Genomic DNA, 16,095 nt, shown 5'->3' with positions numbered 1-16,095 from the left:
GATTGAGAGCCTTGTCAGCTTTTATTTTGACATGTTGTCTAGCCTGAAAAATACAGCCAATGAATCATGGAAACAGCGTTTTTACGTTTGTCGTTGTGTATACCACTATTTAGCAGAAACGTGTATTCTGAGATACTTTATACTGAAAGGAGAATAATTTACACATGAAAAACACATCTAAAATAATTATGAAGTCTCTTACTGAAGTATGGTGTTACTCTGTCAACTTGGCTTCTGCCAATGCCACTTCCAATAAAACGGTTCCACTGTGAACAATGGAGGCCTGTCCACACCCTCACCGTTTTCTGTGGCTTATGTCAAGCTCACCGTCCATAATTCATAAAGGTCACTATGGTTTAGACTCGAGTAAACTAAGGGATACAACAGGTCATAGGCCAGTGTGAGATGAGTTGTCAAACACTAAAGCAAGTGATTTTTCTTTGTCAACCAAATTTGACAGAATTTATTGTAAAAATAAAGGGGGAAAAAGTTATTTGCACAAAAACAAAACAATTTACCAGAAAAAACACTAAAAACTTAACACAAATACATTGAGCAAAGGTCCTAAAATGCTTTTTTTTTTAAATGCCCCAGCAGCTCCCCTAAAATCAGTGGCTTGCTCAAGCAAGATTCAAATAAAAAAAACAAATTCTCGACGGCAATGTTGAGGGAACGATAAAAGTCGCTTTCAAGTAACAATTACAATAACATAACATGTGTGCCCATAATATGGAAACCATAGAAGCACATCAAATAATTGCAGGGGAATGAGAATGAGGGAAGGGTGTTCTCCTTTTTCAGTTTGAATTTTCTTAGGAAATGCACTTCTATAGTGCCTTTATAAAACATTAGATGAAGAAACACATGAAAAAGGAACTGATGCAATCTGACTGATTCACTCCTAGTTCAGTTAGTGACCATTTCCCGGGTTCCCCGAGTGTAATAAACCACTTAAACCCTATTATACAGTACTTAGTTGACCAGGGTTCCCTAGGGTCTATTCTTGGTCCCATCCTTTTTCCCTTCTTCCAAAGCTAAACAAAATGTCTTGAGTTTGCATGTTTTGAGCTTGTAGATTGGCCACTTTCTGCAAATGTTCACCCCAGAATAGAGACACTAGGGTTTGTGGTTAATGCAATGTTGTCACATTCCTCCAGAACAGTGAGCCCTTGGGAAGCCCAGAGTTGTCACAACAAGTAGTCTGTAACAGTAGTCTGTTAATGACACACAGTCACAGCATCACCGTGCTATACGGAATCCTCCATTATCGTGTCAGCCATTGGTTCTAGCTCTGGTTCTAGGTCTGCTGCAGAGAGGCGAATGGTGTTAATGTCCCCTATGTTCTTGAACGTGTACAGCTCGTTGTCCACCATCCTGCGGTCGTGGAAGCTGTCCTGCCGGTCGATAGGGATGGGGGTGCGGGGTCGGGACGGCATGAAAGAGTCCTCAGGGTCCAGGAAATAGTCAGTCTCAAGTTTTTCCCTCGGTTCTGGTTTTCTTACGGCCGAGAGTTCTCCGTCGATAGGTCCAGTGAAGGTCTGGTATGAATCAGTCTGAATCCCTTTGAAGTGATCCGACATGCTGTCCACATAACTGGAGTCCCGCAGCAGATGTCCATACACCATGGTCTCGTCAATGGAGGCATAGACGTGGGACTCGTTGTCTGAACGAGTTTTGGAGAAATGTCTGTCGCCTGGGCGGAAAATGTTGCCCTTGCCCATGTAGATAGAATTCTCTGTGCGCATTTTCCCCTTCTTCTTTTTCCTGTTCAGAAAATTAAATAAAGGAGCCGTTATTTGAGTGAGCAGGCATACAAACATTAGTTTTTTAATTTATTTGGTTTTGGTGGTGCAAAGATACACTCCACAGATACATTATTTGCACCATAAACAGCTGCCAACATAACTTACTTTACCTTCATTAATTTATCAACACATACATGGAATTCATTCTAAGATTCCTAACTATCAGGAGAAGTGTTCAGCCACTGAACAGTGCCTGGGGACCAGCTCTAAGACCAGAGCCTTGCTCAAAAGCACTGGCAGGTGTCCCATGTGTACACGGAGAACATGCAAACTCCATATAGAAAGGTCCCAGTTATGTTCAAAGCCAGGAGGACCTTCTTGATGTGAGACAACATTGGTACCCACTGAGCCAGCATGCCACCCACAACAATGATAACGCTGCCTCAATACTTCTACGAAGTCTGTTAAAAGAGAGTTAGGTTTAGTCGTACTCACTTTGTCACTATGCACACAGCAGTCAGTATGATGAGCAGAAGGAGGAGGACCGCTCCTACGATGCCCAGTATGATGGCTAGGATATCTGCAGAATTGTTACAAAAAAACAAAAACAAATCACAAACATTAGCAAGGAAAAGGTCATAGTTAAATACACAGCAGATATCCGGTGTTTGAGTTGCTAGGGGGAATTGTGGGATCCATGCCTTTCCTTTTGATATCCTTTTATTTTTTTAATCAACGGTGGAGATATATTTCATCCATGCTACTGGGTAGACAATTTAACAATTTATTTAGATATGTACCTGTATGTTAACCTCATTACCCCTGAATATCCCAATTATGGATTATTATTATACAGTATATATTGTTATTCTAACAGCAAAAATAGAGCAGCTACAAGCTCACATGTGACACATTGTGAGCTTGTAGATCTGCCATCTTCATTGTTTGTTGTACGATGAAGTATACAAGGGCTTAAGTGATTAAGAAAATGTCCACCCCTCGAACCCTGCATATACAGTATATCTGATGTATACCTGTAAGTCTTACAGCCACACATGCTAAAAATAAAAATCACACCCGTGTGAACTGAGTGGTGTAAGGTCTTATATAGACTGATCAGCTGTGGTCTGACGTAATGTCTGACGTAATGAAATCACACCTGTGTGAACTGGGTGACCATAGCAACCATGCTCATTTTTTGGTACGAACAGACAGACAGACAAACTAACAAAGCCAGTTGTAGGAGTGGTTTACACCACTCAAAAATACATCTTACTGTTCTTCTTCTGCAGGGTGACTTTGGTGACGGCTCCAAAGTGGCCCTCATCTGGCATACAGTTGGACATGTTGAGATAGAAGCTTTCTGGAACAGGCAGCTTGTCGTCCGTCAGCTTCTCGTCTTCCCTGCGGCTCAACATCTCCTCCTTGGAGCCCAGGGTTTGGACCTTGATGCCCGTGTGCCTCTGACCACACTTTGGCTGGCTGACGTTGACAAACTGCAGCTCTGCAGAGTACTGGCTCTGCAGATTGACGATCCAGGACACCGTCGAGAATGGCTTCATGCCATTGGGCCAGTTAGGGGTGGCCAGCAGGCCTGGCGAAGACATCTTGGGGTTCACCGTGTAAATGATGCTCTCTGAAAAAAGCAGAGCAATGAGGTTATGTTGTAGCGAATTTGTCACCACCAGAAGCCTCCACCTTCTGTCCTCCAGCACCCCCATGTGACAATGTATAAGCCATGAGCCCATGACTACAGTATACAGTAGATAATACAACATATGACAAATTCTAATAACTGTAAAAGAGATTATGCAGTGTTGACTAAGACTAAAAGACTAAGATTGATTTAGTTAGTTAGTTAGTTGCTGCGAGAGTGAGGTCTAGCCAACACCAACTCAGGATTCCTGGATCGCTGCCCTCCACAATTTCCTATCCAACATCAGGTTCTTGAGCTCTTCAGTGTCGTCAGTCAAGCTGTCACGCCGCAGCACGTCTACATAGGTGGTACGCTTCTTTCCCCTCCTGGCTTTGCCCTGGGTTGGCTCCCATAGGGTCAATTTACTTGCCTCAAGTGCCTGACGCAGTGCCCTGCCAGCCTCATCCTTCTCTCTCTGACTTTGTCGGTGAACCGTGGTAGGTCCCCATAGAGGTCCACATTTCTGATGCGGTCCGTCCATGTGACACCTAGTGCCATTCGTAGCATTCTTGTGTAGACTCCATCCAGGGCTTTTTCCTGTTGTATTGTAAGGGTCTATGTCTCGGCCCCATACAGCAGTACTGACTTAAGGTCTTCTCCCATATCTGATTTCCACACTCTCCTCATCCCGTTAGTCGACTAAGACTAAACAATTTCAGAAGACTAAATAGGACTAAGACTAAATCAAAATCTGCTGAAATTATTATGTATATTTCACTTTTGGAAAATGTTTACTTATTGAAATGCCCACATTTCCCTTTGGAGAAGTTATGTGTCATGATTGTCATCTCATCTTCTCTAAGATAAAACAACGCATTAACTGTGACTAACCTCTGATTTCCTTGCTGAAGGAGACGTTAAGAAAAGGCCATCTGGTCTCGCTGAAGTCCTGGGCTGTGGCAGTGACAGAGATGTTGGCATGGACCTGGATTTTCCTGATGATTCCCTTGGAGCAGAAATCCCCGATGGCTGATCCGTCGGCCTCAGCAATATGCAGGGAAACGCTGCCGTTGCACTCCTGTCCGGGTAGGGACTGCCTGAGGGAGCCTGTGGGGGGCAGCAGGTCCACCGTGCTATCCACCGGGATGTTCAGGTGCCAGGTGAAGCTGTGGAGGGGAATGGGCAGGCCGAAGTCCATTGTGGGGACGGTGAGGGGCGTGCCACTCACAGAGCAAGACTCCAGACTGTGACAGCCTGTTGATCAGGGGTACAATGACATTTAAGGCTTCATCATCATCATCATTATTATTTTTTTACTCAACACTACTGAGCATAATTTCAACTAGTGGTGCATTTATGGTAAATGGTGCATTTATATAGCGCCTTTATCCAAGGCGCTTTACAGAGATTGTGCATTACATTCACACACACATTCATACACCGATGGCGGAGGAAACCATGCAAGGCACCAACCTGCTCATCGGGAGCAATTAAGGGTTCCGTGTCTTGCCCAAGGACACTTCGACACTAACTCTGGGGGAGCCCGGGATCGAACTGGGAACCTTCTGGTTCCCAAGCAGCCACTCTGCCACCGAGCCACTGCCGCCCCGGCGACTATTATATAGATCGTAAATAAAACCACGATGAGGGATGTGAAGGTTAATGATTGTGATTCGGGACTTATATTGTCGCCCTCGATAAGAACATAGAATCAGATACAATTCCATGGGGACATTGTGAAAGTAATGTTAATGAGACAGACTCAGTTAACACAACAATTGTGGGAGAAAAGGGCAATTGATGTGTTTGCCCCAGATCTCAAAGCTACTTTCACTGATAAAGCACTTCTGTTGTAGCCGTTCATTTTTGTACATTTAATTGTCCTCTTTGATTTCGTACAATAGAAAAATCAATCTTACCAATAGTTTTACTGGCAGTGAGACGTAGATCTTCATTTGGACAGTCGAGGAAGGAGAGTTTGGCTTTAGTGCCCGGGGCCACGACGATCTTCTTTTTAACAACAGAATCAATGCTCATCTCACAGTAGGGATCTGAACCCACCTTCTCCAGCTGGAGGGACAGGTCGTCCCTTTTCGTAAGATCTACTGTACATAGAACTGGACAGAAAACACCAACAAAACATTACAGAACAAAATATCAGAATATCAGAAATGGATGCAGACTTATGCGTAATGCACGGCAGACTGAATGCCTTCTGTGTTATGCACTTTATACCAACTATATCTTGAATACAGACACATGCAGGTCATACTAATAATAGAAATAACAACAAAAAAAAGACATCTTTAAAAATAGAAATAACTAATCTGGCTTAATGTTTTACAAATCTGGTTATTTTATGAAGGGAATCAGTTCAGTGCAAGCCGATTCGTTTTAGAAAAGCAAATGGAATGTTGAAATTACTTTTGTTTACTAAGCATGGTACACTATGATCAAAGCATAATTTTAGAGGCAGTATCAGAATGTCACAACCAAAACCTATGGGAAAGGGGAGTCTCAATCAACAAGCCAGTCCTACTGAACACTGAAACATCAAATCACCTGGATGTCCACTCCTCATGACAGACACTTTGAACTTCAGGGTAAGACCTTGCAGTGTGCTGTTGGTCTCACAGTTCCACAGAGACATGTCAAAGTTGCCCTGCTTGTGCTCCGGCTGAGGGCTCGTCAGGGTCAGCTCAGTCACCTTCTTGTCCAGCTTCCCGTATTCCACCTTCACTTCCTTACTGAGGCACTCCGGGTCAGTGTGCTCCAGGAAGCGCACGGTGTAGTTGTGCATGCCAGGAACTATGAAGTCCCACCTCATTTGCTGATTGTCAGGGAAATCACTGGGGTAGTTGGTAGTGATGAAGTCAGTATCTGATGTGCCCCGTGGGAGATCCACTTTAACTATGGCCAACACTGGTGAGAGACAGAGAAAGAGAGAGAAAGAGAGAGACAGACGTCTGAATAATTCGATAGTTTAGAATGAGTCATACGAGTAGCAACCCATCTTTTGTGTTCTGAACCAACTCTCTCCCCACACTGTCGGGGAATCCCAGTACGACTTATAATTTTTCATTCACCAGGGGGGGGTTCATGATGAGTAAAATTAATCTATTAACATGTTGATGAAAAGCCATTCTCTCACTGTAGATGACCGGAGCTGGTGATACCTGGTATACAACACTTACTGTTAGTCTCCTGCCCAACTGTCAGCTTGAAGTCCAGAGGGTCTAGTTTCTTGTCCCACGGCACCTGTAGAGACACACGGCCCTTGTAGCGAACCTGGATGGTATTGATGGTGCCACTTCGACAAAAGGTTCCAATGGTGGCTGGCCCACTGCGTAAGTAGGTGATGATGGTGTACGTGTGCTCATCTGTGCACGTCTCCCCATTGGGAATCTGTTTCATTCCTGGTTCTGGGAAGTCCATTTGGAAGGCCCGATTAGATACCACTTTCATATCCCAGATGAAGGTTCTGTTGAAGTCGGGGAACAGGGAGGACTCAGCCTGAACAATGTTACCACTGCAGGTGGTCTCGGTGCAGTCTAGATGTGCCGGAGACAAAGCAACAGAAGAGTAATTTTACTGTTTGAAATAACACCAATCAATACATACATACAATACAAACATTTACTATATATTTCTCTCTAGTATGGAATATATTGCAATATATCAGATACAGGTGTTGGTATTCCTGCTGGGCATTTCTGCCTGACGCACCTCCTCCAGTGCCTTTTGAACAGGTGTGCTGTGACACCTCACTGAACACCTCTGTGGGCCTAAACGGGTCATCAGCTGGGGACCACCATTCATCAACGTTTCGCTCCTTTAACCCCAGTACGTCTCATGGTGGCTGGATCTCTCCCTGCCACCCCCTGCTGATGCCCTAGGTGTTTGTCCCCCAACTCTTATGCTTCCTCCTTAGCCACAGCCAGAAGCTGCCTTTCTCCGCCTCCTCAGCCAGCTCTTTCATGGCTTTCCGATGCCCCGCTCCTGTGCATCCCATGTCGCGGAGTAGGCGAGCAGTTGAGGAACCTACGAAGACCCTACACCCCACTTCCACAGGGCAGATAACAGCTTTCCAGCCAGCCACCCTGCACTCTGCCGCCAGGTCTGAGTACTTGGCTCGCTTCCGCTCATAAGCAGCCTCCAAACCTCCCTCCCATGGGACAGTGAGTTCGACCAGAAGGACTGTCTTGCAAGCCTCTGACCACATGACTAGGTCTGGCCGCAGCGATGTTTCCACGATCTCCCTGGGGAACTGGAGCTGCTTCCCCAGGTCGACCCTCATGGTCCACTCATTTCCCGGTGAGAGGAGTCTTGCAGTATCTCTCTGGCGGGAGGGTTTGACACCCTCTCCAGCCCTCGCAAACTGGATGGGATGTCTGCCTGGAGCGGAAGGTCTGCTGTTTGCTTCCTTTCTACATGACTCTGACACCTCTGCCAGCTTTTTCAGAACTTGGTCGTGTCGCCATCTGTAGCAGCCTTGGGACAGCGCTGTCCTGCAGCCCGACAGGATGTGCTGGAGGCTTGCGTTGATGGTGTTGTAAAGGGGACAGGTCTCTTCGGCACCAAACCATTGGTGGATGTTTCGGGGACAAGGCAAGGTGTCATATATTGCTCTGATCAGGAAGCTGAGCCTAGCTTGGGGGATCTTCCACAGGTCAGACCATGACATGGATCTGTCTGTGAGGCCTTCCCATGACGTCCAACGTCCTTGCTGGCCCTGGGCTTTGATGTTAAGGCGTTCCTGCTCAGTTCTTGCCCCTTCTGCCACCACCACTAGTATGGAATATATTGCAATATGTACTATAAGATCCCAACTTCTGAGTTAAATTCTGGTTGTTTTTAAAAGCCTCTTACCAATGTCTCGGATGATCGATACACTGAAGAAGTCCTGTGGTCGAGGACAGTCAAACTCTACTGAGGTGTTTCGAGCGTCCTTCAGGGTCAGATACGTCGGGTTGCAATTCTGCTGCGGTTCTTCACCAACACAAACTTCACAGGGTGGCTCCGTGCCCTGCCTACTGATGGTGACTCTGGTGTCAGTGTCAGGCATCACGGACATCCTTCTGCCCTCTGAAGGGAGACAGAGGGATGAGGTTAGAAGGATGTTACATAATAGTATGAATCGTACACAAGGGGCCCCAGATTTGTTTGTATTTATTGTCATAAATGGCATACATAAGAAAGAATATCCACATACTTTCACAATTAACTCAATTTAAGTATATACTGTAGTGTACAGTATAAGACTTTTCATCATAGATTATTTTATTAATAGACTACGACATACAATAAAGATCTCATCTTTTCTTTTTCAATGCCTATTGAAATAATACAGTGAAGGTCATATTCCAGAATACACATAGTACTGTAACATCTGCTTGTTATTATTATGCCATGGCTCTGTAGGCGGCAAGCAGTCTATCAAATTAAACTTTACTTATGAAGCAACAACGAAAGCTGACCAAAGTGCTGTACATGGTTAAAACAAAACAGAGCATCAACAAATAATGTGCATTTACACATGTGCCGCACAAAGAAAATGTATGCAAAGTTAAAACAAATTTGATATGCTCAAGTGCAATTAAAAGCCAGGTAGAATAAGTAGGTTTTGAGTAGGGATTTAAAAACCTAGATGGACTGGGCTGATCTGATGGGCAGGCTATTCCAGTCTAGAAATGGGTCTGTGAGTCTGTCTGTCCAGGGCTAATCTCGCAAAACACTGGACTGACCCATCGGTGCCAAATTTCCTGGCAGAATGCCTTTCAAAATATTTAACTTAAATCATACAATGGAAGTTGATGGGGGTGGATAGGGCCCAAAAGGTGTCATCATAGATATGGTATGTGATGACCGACATCTTTGACAGGCCACAGAGAGCCGTGCCTTACTGTATTAGATCTTTGTTTTTATTAACAACAATCTCCTACCTGTGTGACTGAGCGATGTCTCATAACCTCGTTTTCATGTTTAGTTTTAAAAAGCTACAACATTCATAGTTATTAGTCATGTAGGCATTGTATGTGGCCTCCAGGACTACACTTCAGGTCAGTAGGTGTTTCATCTCCTTTAGTGAGGTTATCTATGACATACAAGAATCAAATCATTACCAGTCATTGGATCATCGGTCTGTTTATCCAGAGATAATCTTGCAAACCACTGGACTGATCACTGCCAAATGTCATGTGCACACTGTCTGCAAGTGGGCCAAGGAACCGCCATGCATTTTATCTTCCACATAATATGCTTTATATTGTTTGAAATGTGTAACTTTGGGTAATTTGGGTTCAGATTGGGCTGAAACCTTGGCCAAATATAGAGCCATACAGTATAGATGCGTCATAGATGACCGACATTACAGGCTGGCAACATGAAGCCTGGGATCTACGTGAAATCACGCCATTATACCCCCTGGATCATGTTATTATAAGAAATGTAATTTATAATATATAATACAAGAAAGATGGGTAATCCGAGCACTCAAAAAAGTTTAAAAAAAAGACGAGGGCGGATATAAAATCAGGGTTATTAAAGTTACGTTTAAAACGCCAACATGTTTCGACTCAAACGAGCCTTCATCAGGGCAAGTATTGTTCTTTTTTAAACTTTTGAGTGCTCGAATCACCCCTCTTTCTTGTGCTACAGTATAGTCCCTTTGATCCTTGAAGCACCATCCGTACCTTTTTTACTTTTTGCACCTCCACTGAGCACCTAGATTTATTTTTCCGCTAATAATATAGTTCTATTGATAATTGTTAATAATGAATAGGTTCTAATGAAAGGTTTAGGCTTATTTCTGACTTCTGATCAGACGAAGGAGGAGCCACAGTGCCCAGAGCCTCCTAGTGTCGCCAACATCTCATCAGCCACTGACTGTCTCTGAACCCCCAAGAGACAGTAGCATGCCACTTGGGACACAGGCCTGATCAGCCTTGGTCGGGTCGCCTGGAGGAGGGCGTCTGTTGTTGCGAGACCCGAAACATCCAATGATTCCAGATAACAACACGGATCATGTGTCAACGTTTGTGCATCAGTTGATGTATTAACTCAAATGAAAAATGTAATTATGTTATTTTGGTCACTTTGAGCGACGATGGATAAATGGAGCTCTGTAGGACTTACGTTTGGGCACTGCTTTCACAGTGAATGCAGTCGCGCCTGGTTCTTCACCCTGGGGGACTTGCATCGCCACCGTTGTCTTGCCAAGCAGATCCAGATGGGAAATAGTTCCCTTCCTGCAATAGTAATTATTTTGGACCTCTCCTGCACCATTAGTGGTTCTCACAGTGTACTTGTAACCATCTTCACATTTCTCTGGTCCAGTAGTTTCCTTTAATCCATCACCAGGGATGTCCAAAGACAGTACCGTCTTCTCGGGTAAACTGACTTCCCATGTGAGGCTTCTGGGGAAATCTATGAAGAGACCTGGCTGAACGTCTCCTGAAGCTGGACTGCAGGAGGTCTTGGTGCATTCTTGGTGTTTAGAATTAAAAAGAGAAATTATCATTAATGCGTTTTGACATTTCAGGGCATAGCAGCTGATCAAACAAACAATTGCAAATGTACAAAAAGGCAATTCTGTATTCATTTCAAATAAATATATATATTTAGTCAATACATGTTGATTATAAACTTCAAACTTACTTTTCCAATGTCAAGTGTCTATCAGCCTCTTTACTCTTCATTTTAATACATATTAAAACTCATTCATGTTGTGTTCATTCATTCATTCATTTCTGAATCAACCCTCACCTATTTTCTTCTGGATTTGAACACCAAATGAATCTTGAGGCCGAGGGCAGCTAAACTCCAGTGAGGACTTTTGGGGATCTGATATTTTCAGTTCCGTGGAGCTGCAGGTGGGGTTGGAACCCTCATTTAAGCACACGTTACAGTTCGGTCCATCAGCCTCACCCGTGATTATCACAGTGGTCCCCGTGTCAGTGGTTATAACCACCGGTTGACCTTTTGAATGACAGAGAGGGAGAGAGGGCGAGTATATTATGCACTCATTCTTCATTTAAGAATAAAAACAAAACAAAAAAACAATCTGATTTGACCATGTCCTTACTCAAAGGCTTGGCAGACACGGTGAAAACAATAGGTGGTGGTTCTATCTTCGGTTTAACTTGTAGAGACACAGCAACTTGACTGGGCAGGTCTAAATGGGTCACAGAACCATCTCTGCAGTAGGCCTGGGTCCAGACATCTCCGTTCCGTTTGCCTTGGGATATAGAGTACTGAAAACCATCGGGACATGAATTTGGGTCTTTGGTTTCTTTGATTCCGACCCCTAGGATGTCCACACCCAAGACAGTCTTTTCGGGTGCTTTTAGGTTCCAGGTGAAGGTTCGCGAGAATTCTGTGAGGATGGAAGGTTCAGCTTCTCCCGTGGTAGGGCTGCAGGAGTCTGCAGTGCATTCTGAATATGTAAACAAACGAGAGGTTAAGAGAAGAAAATGACCAAACTTTTTTTACAGTTTGAGTGCTCAGAGGGTAGATTTAATCAATAGAACAACGTGGATGTTCTCATTCACTGGGAAACTATTCTGGGAAAGCCTAAACCTTTGATTACATTCATGATACAATACATTGATTGCATTCATATTAATGCAGCCAATGGGATTTCACTGTGTATTGTGTGAAGCTGAAGAATGGAGCAATGTGTTCCAACATCATTATAGGATGGAGAAACTCACCTATACTGCTAATGACCTTGACAGCATAAGCCTCCTCAAGAGGCTTGGAGCAGTTGAAGAGCAAGGTGACCTCTTCTTCAGCTGCCACGGTCAGAGTGGAATCACAAGACGACTGGGTGTTATTGACCCCACTGAGTGTGCACACAGTGCACAGGTCAGCAGGCAGGGTAGTGGATACAGTCATCACAAAGCCTTTCTGAAGTGTCACCGTCTTCTGTAGACATTCTGAAGAAACAGCAAAAGCGACAATAGGACTTCATTTTTATGAATAAAATATTATTTTAACCAGTAGCATATCTGCAGTACTTTGAGGTGGTCTCCCTATTCTTCCAATAGCCAATTCCACCGGATTGGTGTCCTACCAGGCGTTGACAATAAAATTAGATGAAGGCATGATGCACACCGGATTGGCTATTATAGTTCAAACATTACAATTACCTCTTTCTCTGTCAGGAGACATAAAACGTTGGGGGAAAAAATGGAATGGCGAGCCTCCAATGTTGATAACAGACTTGTGGATAACAGTGGTCAAGCTGAGTGATGTCAGTCATCTACTGTATGATGCAAGCCATCTACTGTATGACATGATCTATGACTTAAAGTGAAAAAAAATAAAGTCTAGAAACGTGTCAAAAACACTTTTGTGGCCGCCGCCTACTGGCAGAATAGATTTGGCGCTGATCGGTCCAGCAGTTTGTGAGATTAGCATTGGACACACAGACCCTCTTACAGCCAAGACAGCTAGACATCCTGCAGGGCCACACTGTATAAATCACATTGCGTGGTTCCCGGGAACGATCCACATGAGATGGTGTGGCTAGATAGATAGTTCAGGTTTGCTTGACATTCAAATCAACAGAGAGGAAAAACGGTGTCAGGTGGCTGGCCATCCTCAGTAGTACACACACAAAGCAGAGCAGTGTCCAAGTGTCACTTACAGTGTTAAGCTATCAACTGAGCACCATGGATACACATCTAATAACAAAAGGCATACACCTATGAGCCTGGTCGATGTCAACGATTAAGCAAATAGAACGGTTCCTGGCACACCTGTCTCTGTGGCACTACCAGTGCCAGTGGACCAGAGACCACAGACGACTCATTGAATTCGTCCTGAGTCATCCAATGGGGGGGAGGTGAACAAGCCCTCTGTCCTGTTTTTCAAACATGAATATCTGCCGTCTGTGATATTTGACTCTCCTCTGTGACTCTTGATACATGTTCTCTATACATGTCCCCAGTACTTCTACATTAGGTACATAAGATATGTAGCCTAATCCTTTAACAACCTTAGTTGAAACAATCATCGGTACTTTCCTGTAATTGTAATAGTAATAGTTCCGGGTGGCAAATGTAACTTTTGGTTCCAACCCTGTTTAGTGTAGCAGCAAGTATTTCTATTTCATTACACTGCAGTCTTCACAGTTAATGTTATTCGTTTTGGTGTGTTCAATCAAACGCAAACATTAGAAGAACAGATCCGTTTGCCCTCACAAAACCAGCACAGAGGCTCCAAATGGCAAGCAGTGTTTCTGCCCTAAAAGCCATCTTCAGTGGACTCTTTATGTTGTGATGATAAAGCAGAGGGCTATTTGCAAACGTTACGACTACTTACTGCATGTTTTACAGCAGAGGTTCCTTCCAACCCTGATTGTCAGGGACCCTGACAGTAAGTTGATTCCCTCGTGTGTACTTCTAACTATATATTAAGACTAATTACCGTAGACATAGGACACCTGGTGAACACAATGAATTAATTATAGTGAAAACCAACTACACTACAAGGGTCCCGATCGACCAGGGTTTTTGAGGCTACATTGATTTACATGACAGTTTTGGGCTGTTTATTTTTTTTATGGCAGTGGTTCTGAAATTGGGATCCAGGGGGTCCCAGTAAAATAATATAATATAGCTTCAAAATCAGTTCAACCACTTAAACCCATTTACTATGGCTATTCAAAAATAGCCCCTCTAAAAGCTCACAACGCAATGTGACCTGTTGAGCTTGTAGATCGCCATTCTTTAATTTGTTTGGAATTTTTGTAATAAGACAAATCTGCTCTTCTGGGGTCCCTGCCCTGGCACAAAATAAGGGTTTCCGTGGCCAAATGCATATACATTTTGGGCTCTGTAACATAAAAACGTTTAGAGAGCACTGGTTTACATACTTACAGGACATTGTGGACAGAGAGGGTAAGACTAAGATATAAGCATTAATTGTTTCAGAAACGATTTCCCCAATGTACACGTTCAATAGCAGTCAGTCGCCTTGTACTGTCTTTCGCTCCTTGATGGAACACGAAAACTGGTTTGCATTTTTTATTATTAAACTGGAAGTAAAACTGTTGATCTGATAAATAACATAATGACTTATTGGTAACTGGTCTTGCATGCAAATTCTGTATTCACACAAGCTGAGTGAACCATACTTCCAGAGTACTGAATAACTGCCTTATGTTCCCCCAGTCCCCACTAAAACCACCCTATATTTGCTAGAGTCTGAGTGATACATTCTTTCCATATGGAGCTATTGGTGAAATTATGTTTTCCTGCTTTTTGCAATTTAAAAATTTAAAAATAATAATAATTCCTTTGATGTATTCCCACTCCTTTTATGTACTTTGTGTCAATATGAAAAACAATAAGAGTGCAATGTCAAATGTTTCCAGGTTCCACTATCATTCAACCCCCCCCCCCTAGGTCTAAGGACGTTATGCATCACAAGCTTCCAGACAGAAATAGGACATAATTATAGGCTATAATATTAGGCTATTATTTGTTTCTTTTTTTAACAGGAAGCACTGCAGTATTCAGCATTTTATTTGAACCCTTTCAGTTCACACACAAGATGCAGCAGTTGAAATCACCAGAAACTTGGTGACTTGAAAGTAGAGAATGTCACACAACAGTACTCTAGCATTTGCTATGAAACGGAGAAAAGCCTCCCTATACCATAAATGCAGTTCTCAAGGGCAGTGACTGTAAACAATGGGTGTGTCACACAGTCCAAGGCAGTGAAACGTTACGTTGCTGTGGTGAAGTAGAGTCGACAGTAAACAAATTAATATTCAAGAAATAATAAAACAAACAGTCCCTACTCCCAAATGTTTATGAGTTATGCAGGAAAAACAGCTATTATTTAGGTTGATGTGTGCCTGCAGTAGCCTATGGGGTCTATGCAAATCTATCAGGTATCCGTTTGCAGTTTACTTGATAAAAAGAGATAGTTCAGCAGATTGGTGGTCAATCATTGATGGGGTATAGGGGGTGACAATAATGCCTCTAAAAGCGGCATGGAATTGTCCTTCAGTAGGCCTAGAGAGTTCAAAAGTCATGGCAGCTATTCATTCAGGACATTAGAGTCTTTATTTTCATCACTGTGTCAACTCAAATTATAAGAGGACTAGCCTACTACATTACCAAAGAAGTCTTTTAGACTATGATGTTTGTTTTGTAAAACTAAACAAACATTTTGGACTTTTGACAGCCATGCTGTTTTTACAAAGCCTAACCACTGAATCCAAGCAAATTATGTTACTAATTTGTATTACTGTACATTAACAGACTTGAATGTAATAGACTGGTCAGCCAGTAATGTATGTAGCAGAGGACTAAAGAAAACGATGCTTTTACAAGGCCTAGTAACAACACCCATATACTTCTCTCATATTCAGAGATTGTGTTCTCACCTGAGAAGTTGAAGAGGCCCAACAGCATGGTTCCCAGGAGCGTAGAAATGCAAATCACAGAGAACCTCATCTTGCTAGATTTAAAAAAAAAAAAGCCTACAAGACTTGTTTTAAACAAGGCTACGCCGGCTACCAAATACACATTTTCATTAGAACGTTTGAATGCTCACGACGGCGTTGAGTTGACAGCAGCAGTCCTGCAACTTCCTGATGTGAGCCGAGCTGCTGCTGCTGCACGGCAGAGCGGAGGGCGTGGCTCTCAGAGGGCGTGGCTCACAGACTGTCAGGTACGTTACCTGTTGAAACCTGACAGT

At 43.4% G+C, this 16,095-nt stretch overlaps 1 protein-coding gene across 1 annotated transcript; it reads right to left on the bottom strand.

The window, feature by feature from the left end:
* Window positions 1–91: 91 nt before the first annotated feature.
* On the bottom strand, window positions 92–16,073 carry cdcp1b (CUB domain containing protein 1b). Its single transcript, XM_079523404.1, has 13 exons — window positions 15,782–16,073; window positions 12,093–12,317; window positions 11,465–11,815; window positions 11,146–11,358; window positions 10,516–10,866; window positions 8,251–8,466; window positions 6,576–6,932; window positions 5,944–6,303; window positions 5,301–5,498; window positions 4,273–4,635; window positions 3,022–3,381; window positions 2,241–2,325; window positions 92–1,764 (listed from the first exon to the last, which is right to left on the bottom strand). Exons 1-13 carry the CDS (start codon window positions 15,849–15,851, stop codon window positions 1,248–1,250), a joined length of 3,666 nt encoding a protein of 1,221 aa, XP_079379530.1. The 5' UTR covers window positions 15,852–16,073; the 3' UTR covers window positions 92–1,247.
* Window positions 16,074–16,095: the final 22 nt, after the last annotated feature.

Source organism: Electrona antarctica (genome assembly GCF_951216825.1).
Source record: "Electrona antarctica genome assembly, chromosome: 15".
In the NCBI taxonomy this organism is placed as follows: domain Eukaryota; kingdom Metazoa; phylum Chordata; class Actinopteri; order Myctophiformes; family Myctophidae; genus Electrona; species Electrona antarctica.
The sequence above is the reverse complement of the archived record's forward strand: the minus strand, read 5'-3'. Positions and strand labels throughout refer to the sequence as shown.